An 11,058-nucleotide genomic window follows, 5' to 3' on the forward strand; every position below is an offset into this window, starting at 1 on the left:
TTCGTGTGCCGGCCCCGGTCCCTCGCTGGTCTGTGGCCGGCGGGGGTGGGGGGGGTCTCCCGACCTGGGGAGGTGGGATTCCCCGCGCAGGGTTCGGTGGGTTCAGCGAAAGGAGCCTCGGGGCCGAATGGAAACGCGCCGGGGAACTCCCAGCGAGCTTGCTGCTCCCGGAGCGGCTGGCGGCTTTGTTACCAGCTCCCCAGTCCGGAGCCCTCATGAGCGTTTCGAAGAGAGGCGAGTGCCGTAGCGCCATTAACGCGGGACGTGTTTCTGCCTCCTGCGGGGAGGCTCTGGAAGCTGCCGACGGAAGGATATTCTGTTACGTGCTGCCAAAATAGCCTCTGCCTCCCTTCAGCCCCTCGCTGGGCACCAGCGAATGGGGGGGGGGGGTTGGTAGCCAGAGCCCTGTGGGTGGGCTGGTAACTCGCGGGGTGGAAGGAGCCCTGCGAGCAAGGGCAGCGTGCCCGTGTGCTGCCTTACGTAAAACCGCCGTCGGCAGCGACTCGCCGCGCTCCCATCGGCAAGGTTCCAGCTGCGGCAGATGACCTCTTCAGTTCAGAGCGTGCGTTTCGCTTCCCGCTGGCTTGCTTCGAACCAAGTCTTTATTGTCTCTCCTTGCAGGACGCCATGGCTACTCTCAAGGAGAAGCTGATGACCCCTGTTGCTGCGGGAAGTACGGTCCCGAACAACAAGATAACTGTTGTGGGGGTTGGACAGGTTGGGATGGCCTGTGCTATCAGCATCCTTGGAAAGGTACGGCTCAAGGACAACGTGGTGTTCAAGTTCCCGCTGCCGTAATGTTCTGCATCGCCTCTTTGTCTTAGCAAATGGTGGGGAATTCGGTAGGTTAGTAGAGGAATGAATCACTTGCGGTTTGTGTAAGCAAGCAGTGACCTACACCCTTCATGCAAGGCTGACCTCCCAATTCGGTTTCTCCTTGTTCTCTCACTTTCCCATCTGTGCTGAGCAATAAATTGCTCATTGGGCAGAGTTATTTTGCAGGCTGCTGGGAAAATGTACCGAGCAACGGCTCCGAAGCCCCTGCTGAACTTTTCTTTTGCTTTTTAATTGTCTTATTTTTTCAAAACAAAGCTAGAGTTTGCTCGGTGGGAGAGCTCTGCTGGGCAAGGAATGCAGGCAGAGCAGAAATCCGTGTGAAATATGGGATAGGAATCGGAACTATGCGTGTTTGCCTTTTACTCTTCATGCATATGTGCAGTAATAGCTGAAAATACTCCTATCCCCTTCAGTAGGCTTCTTTATTTCACTTAAACCGTTACGGCTTGGTTGTATGACTTCATTGTTTCCAGAGAGGTTTTTAACTAGTTTTTGGAAAACTAAAAATAGCAGGCTAGACTTACAGGTTATTTTGACTTTTCCTGTTACTCGTTTCTGGGGTGTGTTTTTTGGCAAATCTCATGTTGCAGTCTGAGCAAAGCAAAGGCTTATTATGCAATAAGGATCTCTTGTACTTTGTTTTTGGAGAATATTGTGACCGAGTTAAATTTGTTTCCTCTCTCTTTTTGAAAAGACAAATGGGAGCTGCAGATAAGACATAAACAGATATGCCCTAGCCACTTGTAGGGACAGATCTTAAATCAGGTAGCTCACAGTGAGATCAAAAATCTTGCATGTACTACTAAACTGGCTGCATTTTATTTGGAGATGATCCTTCTACCTATTACCTTGAGGATGCATGTTTTAAAGTACTGGGTTTTAAGCATTAAAAAAAATTTTAAGAGTTTTCATTTTCTGATATTCATGAACCTTGTGAGCAAGAAAAACCTGAGAATAAGAGGCCACTGTGAAACTAAGTACTGATGTGAAAGTACCAAATAGTTTTTAAAACTGTGTAACTAAAGGAGAAATTTAATGGAGAAACAATGGCACTTCATTGTGGGTCTTTATATTTCTATTTTTTTTAAGTAAATATTTGCCTCTTGTGGTCTGAACTTACTTGTTTTTGAAGGAGTACTGTAACCTGTAAGGTTGGCAGTGAGGCAGCTAGGTGAAGTTACCACAAACCTCACTACAATCCAGCATTCATCTGTGTTTAACATGCTTCTCTAAGCAGGATCAAATTGTGCTTTCAGAAATCTAGGTATAAAGTTTTACTATTAATGATTATTTACTATATTTACTACCTGTATGGACCAAACCCAGAGTAAAAACTGGTTTTAAATTTTTCAAGCTTGGATTATGGCATGGAGTTAATTTCAACCAGACTTCTGCTGTCTTTTACACTCTCACAAGTATAAGCTGCAGTATAAAACATTTTTATAACAAAACCATCTGATTCTCATCACTGAATTAGAGGTGGCTTTGACTTATGCAAGATGGTTGGCTCCCCAAGATGTTTTTTGTTAAATGTGGTGTAAAATTTTGTACTTAATTTCCTATACTTTAATATGTAGATGCAGTTGAGTTTCAGATGGCTTTGAATTTTATAAAATTAAACAGTGTGATAATACTAATTTCAGTTTACTGGTGTAGTATTCAATACATAAACTTGAATGACACTAGAACTTCCATGTTAGTTTATCTTTAGCTCCCTCTGAGACAAGTCACTGATGTTGCTGTACTGTTTTAGAAATGGAAACATCTCCACAGTCACAAGTCAGCTGTTTTCAATGAGAATATTTTAAGCTGCATTTGGTGATTGTGCAGACTTCATTCCTGTGTGTACCAATGGTGAGCTGAATTCTTCTCTAGGCAACACTTATGCAAATTGATGAAATTGGTTGTTGGAGCTATTCCAGGTGCTCTGGTGTTCCAGTGAGAACTGGCTCCTTGAACCTGCTTGAGTCTGAGTATTAGTTGCAAGGTCTAGACTGAAAGCCCCATAATTGTCAGATTGTGCATGTATAAATCTATCCATAACTGCACATGTGCACACATTCTTTTTCAAATTCCAATTCCACTAGCTTCTTAGTTTAACACCAGTGACTTCAGTTAAGGATACTTTTCCATAATGTTTAAAAAACTGAGACTTCAATTTTATCTTGAGACTAGTTTGAAAACAGAGCGTGTGCAGATACAGATTCTTATGGTTTTCCTTCAGTGGTTCAAAAATCAAATCAGCTGTGAAAGGAAGCAATGCAGAAAAGCAATAAACTCTATTTTAAAGTATGAAATAAACTTAAATATACTTGCTGTTAAATATTTTTCCTCAGGAAAAATAGTGCATATTGTTGCATGTTTAAAGTAGTCTAGTTGATGCTCATTATTAATATTTCCATGTGAATTAATATATAAAAGTAGACAAAGAAGCTTGCTTGCAGTAGTATTTTCAATAGCATAAAAATGGCTTATCTGCTTTCAAATGGGGTGTAGATACCTAGAATAAGTAGTTTGAATCTCAGTATAATTTACTGAATGATAAGCCTTTAAGTATAGTTGAATTTACAAGGGTGGTAAACACTGTCAAAAGGCAGTAAAAATTTACATTAGAGCATTATGCCTTTTTCTTCTACCCCTATATTTCATTGTTTCCCTGTTCTGAGACTATATGACATTATCTCCCAACTTAACCTGGCTGGACAACAAGAATACATGGCTAAATCTGTTCTGCAAAGTAAATGTAATGTAGTAGCTCTAGTAGAAAAAAAATTAGGTAAAGAATCTGTTTTCTCTTGATACTGTTTTTAGTATTGAGGAAAATAAAATGATTAGATAAGTTCCCATCCTATATTTTCATAAAATGAATTGGTTGAAGGAATGTTATAAAAGAATACTTATTTGATAATTATGTGGTGTGTTCTATTAGGTATTTAAATATTTAAAATAGGCCTATTTGCTGGATAGATTTAGAGGGTTTGTTACAGTTCTGAAAGATGCAGCTTTTTTCCTAAGATAACTAAATCATGAAGTGCTTGGCTAATGAAGGGTTAGCTGTGTGCTCAAAGTCCCCACACACCTTTTTTGGAAAGTCTGGGTTTTATGAGCTTGTGCTGTAATAGCCTCTGACTTTGTTACTGTAAGATGCGTTGGAACACTGAGATAGTTCTGTCCTACTGGTTTACCTTTTGAGAAGAGATGCTTTCAGATGTGTACTTGTTACTTTAAAATGTAATATAGGTCAACTCAGGGGTGACTTCAAAATGCAAGTGAACTGCTTCATTGACTCCTTCAAACTTACTGTTTTCAGGATCTTTGTGATGAGCTTGCTCTGGTTGATGTTTTGGAAGACAAACTAAAAGGAGAAATGATGGATCTACAGCATGGGAGCTTATTCCTTCGCACTCACAAGATTGTGGCAGACAAAGGTGAACTTCAGTTTCTTTAATACTGATGTTCTGTGAATTTACTTCATACTGGAGCATTAGTTGTGTAATCCTAAAGAACTCTTAAGGATTTGGTATTGAAAAGGTAAAGTATATGAACTACAGTGAGAGTTCAGATGAACACCATAACAATGGGAGTGGCTCTTAATCTGGGCTTTCTTTTACATCTCTGTGGCTTGTTGAGTAAAATTGATTTTAATTGAACTGTAGTACCACTTCGCTGTAGAAGAAATATTGTTGTTTGGGTAGTGGAAATGAGGTTCAGAGGGGTGGAATGTACTCTCAAGACCCACATACTGATATATCAGGACAATGTTAAGAAACGGCACTGGCCTTAGTATTGATGTCTCATGGTTTTTGAATGTATGCACAGTGGAGAAGATACCCATAATACCTGTATGAACACAGTACTGTTGAAATTAGTGATAAGTCTAACACATTCTATATCTTCTCTTCCATGCTCTATTGTAGACTATGCTGTCACAGCCAACTCTAAGATTGTGGTAGTAACTGCAGGAGTTCGTCAGCAAGAGGGGGAGAGTCGTCTCAACCTAGTTCAGAGGAATGTGAATGTCTTCAAATTTATCATTCCTCAGATCATCAAATACAGCCCCAACTGTACCATCCTTGTGGTTTCCAACCCAGGTAAGGCAATCTTTTCCTAGCACGCTTACAAATTCTATTTGTTGGAGAACTAGTGTTCTGGTTTATCAGTCTTCTCAAATACAAATTGAATGTTGAAAATTAATGGCTTTGTGTGGACATCTGCCATGTACTTGCTAACAGCAGAATACAAACAAATATTCTGTACTTTCTGATACTCTCTTTATTCAAACTTCCTATGGTGTCTATATTTCAAAAGCATGCCTCATGGTAAAAATGTCAGTTCTTTACATACTTTGGCTTAAGCAGTAGGTAGTTGAAAATTGTTATCTCCAACAGACATCCATTTTGCTTTTAAATTGTTTGTAATCATAACTTTCGTCCGAATATATGGCTCTTTTTCAGGATGAAGAACTAGCCCTATAGTCTTGGCTCTATTTTCAGGGAATCTTTTTCAGGAATTTGCATGCTGAAGCTTGTGGTGGGGGGAAAGGCTAGCTGTACTACATGGTTCAGTTAGATTAGAAAAGACTTAGTTATAACTGATTACATGTATTTGTGTGCTCACTTGCAAACATCTCATTGCACTGGGACAGATTGGTTATTTGGATGTCTAAAACTGACTGTAAACATTCCGATATGCTATGTAGGGTGTCTCTGTAGGGCTACCTTTGCTTGATTCAACATCTGAGTGAAGCCATTACCACAGAACCCTGGCAATGAATTGACACTGCTTTTAAAGATAACTTGGCAGAGTCAACACAGTGCATGTAAAGCTAGCAACTCAGCTGGTGGTTGAGTAATTGGCTGGTGTACAATTAGTACTACTGAATACTGGTGTACTGAGCAAGTGGCTGCTGTGCAAGTAAAATAACTTATGGCAATTTCAAACACTTATCTAAAAGTTGAACTGAATCGAAGATCAAATTGTTCTTGTTCTAGCAAGGCTCAATTCAAACTATAAACTTCTCTCCAGTAGAGCAGCTGCAGGAGGAGAATTGCATGTTGCTTTTCAGAATTATTTTTATTGTGCTTTGTTTTCTCAATGTGTAGAGCTTTGTCCACTAGTTTTACATAGTAGAAGTTACTGTGAGCCCTTTAGAAGGGACTTCAGGGGTGCCCACTGCATGTGTGTTGGTGTGTGACCTTGATATCCTTCCCTGTTTAACTTTCCCGGATCTGTCTGGGCTCTAGCTCAGATAGCACTGTCCACAGCCTGTCCCGTGGAAAGGCCTACTGTAGGCAAATGATAGATTACAAAGCAGAGCTCAAAGTCCAGATGCATGTCTCAGCACCTGACTTGAAAGCCGGACTGTCCGGAGCGATGGTAGCTGTTTGACAGGGCGGTGCTCTGTAGTTTGGTACAGACTACTGTGATCCTGGCAGGAACTGCCCCAACTGAAGCTGTAGGGAGGCTGTGCCTGGTGAGCATGCCACCTGCAATAGCAAGGTGTGAACTGGACTGAGACGGCGTGCTTTTGGTACCTGAGCAGACCAAATGATGTGTTTCAGATCTATATACACAAATATATTCCCTCCTGAGAACTGGCTGGCTTTTGAGAGTTTTGGAGCCATAATTATTGCAGCCTGTTTATTATTAATAGAAATAATTAATTATTGCAAGTCTGTTGCTTTGAGCTGTGGATTAGAGGTTTTTCCTTCTGCTCGCATGCCCCTCTGTCTGCCCCATCTTAGGTTTGTTTTTCCCTAAAAATGTATTTAGAGCCACATGCAGCTAAGGTGAATTGCTTACCCAGCTTTTCATGCTACAGAGGTAATCAGTGCAGAAACTGCTTAATGCATGAATCTGTTCAAGAAATTAAACTGAAGTAGTTACCAGCTAGAAATAGAATATATAAATCTCAAACATGTTTACAAAATTGTAAATTGCTTAAACCTCTTATTGTTATGAAGTAGAAGGTAACATCACTTTAGGAAATGGCTTGTTTTAGCCCCAGGAGTTTAGTCCCAGTTCTGGATGCACTAGGGGTTTAGCTGTGACAAAAAAGTGCCTCAACTTTAGCTAGTAGAATACTAATCTCCAGAGACCTCCCTCAATTTTCTTTGAACAGTAGCTTGATGGGTCCTAAATTTCAAGCAGAACATTCATTTTAACCCCCCCAGATAGTCAGACCTAAAATACTTTGACCAATGAGCATAACTGTGTTTTGAGTTATCCTGATTTTCCTATTACTTGGAGTAATGTTGGAGCATTCTTGGTGTATGTAAATGGTTCCATTTACTGTGCATGTCTGTCTTTTCAGTGGATATATTAACCTATGTCACATGGAAGCTGAGTGGCCTGCCAAAACACCGTGTGATTGGAAGTGGCTGCAATCTAGACACAGCTAGATTTCGCTATCTGATGGCTGAGAGACTCGGAATCCACCCAACCAGCTGCCATGGCTGGATCTTGGGAGAACATGGTGATTCTAGTGGTAAGGAGCAGTTGTGACCTCTTTGGGAATAAGCAATACAATGTTAGAGGTTGAAGCCTAAGGGGTGTTACAAAATTCTGAAAGAACAGATGCAGCTCAGCTCAAGTAGCTAGCACTTTGCTGTATTTTTAATGAGACAAGTCCAGGAAACCTGGCTACATTTTTTTTAATAAGTGATTGTGGCTGCATGTTTAAACCCTGAACTTAAAAGGCCAATTTTATTAGCTAAAGTTGTGTCTTAAAGTCTACAGCTTATTACTTCTCTTTATCCTCAGTTTTTGGAGTATCATAACATAGCCTGTAGCACAGTGCTCCTCTGAAAGCAGTATTAGCCCTTGTTAGGTCAAAGGCAGAGTTTGTTACAAGTAGTAGAAAAAGCTAGCAATCCAGATTCAGGCTACCAAAACTATGTTTTACCTCATTTTGTGACTTTTTCTCCATGCTATTTAAGAGAAGATGGTCTTAAAACCACAGGGAATCAAAGAAGCTTATTTGTTGTAGTTGACGTATTTCAAGTCTAAAATGATGCAGCAGAACATCTATGTAGATTGGTACTGCTTTATATTCTAGTGCTGTGTATTTCTAAGGGAGCCACTTCTTCAATGTCGCAATTGCACTTGATCAAAGTACAGTGTCTGATCAACAACAGTATTTACTGAAGCCAGCCCTACACTGTAATGAAAGCAGAGCTTGGCTGAGCATACACAGAGCTCATCTTGCTTCAGTGTTACAGCTGCTTTTGCTTTGAAGTAACTAAGAATTCCCAGTTACCTCACAGGAAGAGAGAATGAGTGTGCCTGTAAGATTCCAATAAGAATAGAAATGTGCAAATTCCTCTCTATTTTAAGTTTGCATATTGCTATCTTGTCATTCAGGGAAATAAGAGTAATTCTTGAAAGGTAACACTAATACTGATTAGTAGGACAGCAAACATGTACTTTCTGCAATTTTGGGGTAAACTTAGTTTTAAAAGGTGGAACAGCTCAGATGTTCCTTTTTGCTAGAATTTGAGGTTTGTGACTTCAAAAGTAGCTTTTCCCAAACCTTCCAAGGACTGAAAGTTCTGTTCATGTGTTGCGATGGACTTGTTAAAATGTCAGTACTAAAGTAGTCTCATATTTGACCCCCAGAGTTCTCAGAATTAACTGTAGTTTAATGGAAACTTAAAATCTGCCTCGAACATTATTGTGGTTCTGGCTACTACTACTTTGTTTCCAGTTACCTTGGGGAAAGTGGAGGGCGAGTCAGCGCTATTGAAACTTCTGTCCTCGCTCTTACAGTGGCTGTTTGGAGCGGAGTTAATGTGGCAGGCGTCTCTCTCCAGGAGCTGAACCCTGCCATGGGGACTGACAAAGATGGTGAGAACTGGAAGGAGGTCCACAAGCAAGTGGTTGAAAGGTACAATTTGAGGAATAAGGTGGATATGTGATGCTAAAATAGGTAGTCTGCACACTGCCTCCTTCTCACTGCCTCTTCATTCTGCTGCAGCTTTCATGCCCTTTTATTTAGTGTTGCACAAGTAAGTGGAACTACGGGTTTAAACACAGAAATGCAGGATTTCAGTTGGTAAGCTTTATTACCCTGCAGTGAGACAAGCCGTTGCATAACATACCCACTTTAGTACTGCAGTGCTTAGAGCTCTGTGTGCTTGTTTTCTCACAAATAGCTTCTTAAATGGTTAACTTTGTTCAAAGGGCACAGGACTCTAAGAAAAGGTAGTGTGTTTCTGTGAGCAGAGCATTGGAGTTGATTTGGGAAAATTTGTTTATTAAGGGAAATTTGTCTAGAGGTATAAGGATACATGTTGCTAAATCATTCTGTCATTTGAAATAACTGATATAAAGTGTATGCAGATATTTGTTAAATTAGGATGTGTGTGTAGGTAGTGCATGGCTTTGACTCTAAATGTTGACATATTACAAATGATTGTGCCCTGACTTGAGTAGAGAACTTGTTCAGTTGTAGGTGTTAAGTAGAAAAACAGCCCCTAAAAGCTCTTCATAGATGGAAGCTATTTTTGTTTTCAGCTGTTCCTGTGAGAACAACAGGACTTCTTTATACATATGGGATAAGGTAGACTTTATACTTTATCCTCTAATGCTGCAATATGCAACTCTGATGTTTTAATTTCATAGCTTACAATGTCACAGGAGTTTCAGACTTTTAAATGGGAAACATTCACTCTCTTAAGACTTGGCATTCACACAGTGTTTTGAAGACATTTTAATGCAACTGCATTTCTATGTTTCCTTAGTGCCTATGAGGTAATCAGACTTAAGGGATACACGAACTGGGCTATTGGCCTTAGTGTTGCTGAACTCTGTGAGACTATGCTGAAGAACTTGTACCGAGTTCATTCAGTCTCAACACTGGTAAAGGTAAGAAGTGGTGGCTAATTGGATGCTCTGGTTCATTTTGTTCTAATGAAAAAGCTAAATAGTCTTAATTAGCAAGGTGCCAAACAAAGGAAACTTTGTAAAATACTAATTTAAATTTAAAATGGGATCTTACTATTGCAATTTTTTCTAGTCTGACCTCTTAGCTTACCCTCAGAATTATGGAGCTCAAATCAAGTCTCTGTACTCTACCCAGTGTTGTACTACCCTTGTGTAAAGTTTACTGTGTGTGACATAAATTCATTAAAAGGAAGTTTCAGTGTGAAAATGGTAAACTTCATGGAGGCCCAGCTGTGATTCCATGAACCATTGTCTAGCAAAGGTACTAGCGAAGAGAGCTGTCTCCTTTTATAGCTGATGTAACTGGCTGCATCTAGTCTGTACCAGCTGTATAACCTCTGGTGCAGCAAGGACTCTGAGCAGACTGAACTTACTGCTCTCTCTATAGCAGGAAAAAAGACCTGCCCTAATCCTATGTCTTTGAATTGTCAGCTACTTGCTGTATATAAATGAGAGGTTTGGAGGTGGGGTTTCTGAAATCGGTTATCTCAGTGTTGCAAATCACTTCGTCTAAAACAGCTCTAACTTTTATTTTCTCAAATACATTGTGACTGAATTTTTTGCAGGTTGCAAAATTATAACCTTGAGCTCTGCTTTCATAAGGCTTCCTGCTATATAAGCTTAAAGCAGATAGGGGTGATGGGTTCATGTCTGATCTCTTTTGTTTGTGGCAGGGTATGTATGGAATTGAGAATGATGTCTTCTTGAGCCTTCCTGCTGTCCTAAGTGCCTCTGGAATGACAAGTGTCATCAACCAAAAGCTGAAGGATGATGAGGTGCTTCAGCTGAAGAAGAGCGCAGATACATTGTGGAACATCCAGAAAGATCTCAAAGATCTCTAACTCATGAATGTTAAGTTCCAGCAATACAAAAAGAGCATGTAGTGTGCAAAATTCAGCTCTACTCACTATACATCTCTGGTTAACATTTAATGCTCTTCCAGACTGAGCTTTGTCCACAGTAGCTAAACTTATGCTTGCTGTAACGCAGACCTTATGAACAAATAAAGTCACTTTCAGGCATGTTTTGTTGTCCTAGTGACTTAATTTCAGTATTTCAATTATCTACTTACTCTAGGATTCTCCTTTGATGTTTGCCACAGACTACATGGAAGTGTAGACACATGTGTCCTTATAAAGTTATAGACAATGTAGTAGTCACCTGTGGTGGGATTTCACTAATACAACTTTACTGGAAGCCTTTTTTGTATGATTTAGTTTCAGTCCAGATGCTGACTAAGTGTAGTTCATTCTCAGACTTGTTTCTGATACAGTACTT

The 11,058-nt window shown here is 40.1% G+C and overlaps 1 protein-coding gene across 2 annotated transcripts; it reads left to right on the forward strand.

Moving 5' to 3' along the window:
• Positions 1–627: 627 nt before the first annotated feature.
• LDHB (lactate dehydrogenase B) lies at positions 628–10,622 on the forward strand (the record flags this gene model as incomplete). Of its 2 annotated transcripts, XM_082014032.1 has the most annotated exons (7): positions 628–753; positions 4,148–4,265; positions 4,755–4,928; positions 7,151–7,324; positions 8,605–8,722; positions 9,579–9,702; positions 10,455–10,622. In XM_082014032.1, 7 exons carry the CDS (start codon positions 628–630, stop codon positions 10,620–10,622), a joined length of 1,002 nt encoding a protein of 333 aa, XP_081870158.1. The 2 variants fall into 2 exon arrangements, with proteins under 2 accessions (XP_081870158.1, XP_081870159.1); XM_082014033.1 differs by lacking the exon at positions 4,755–4,928.
• Positions 10,623–11,058: the final 436 nt, after the last annotated feature.

The sequence above is a fragment of the Phaethon aethereus genome (assembly GCF_964289735.1).
Source record: "Phaethon aethereus genome assembly, chromosome: 1".
In the NCBI taxonomy this organism is placed as follows: domain Eukaryota; kingdom Metazoa; phylum Chordata; class Aves; order Phaethontiformes; family Phaethontidae; genus Phaethon; species Phaethon aethereus.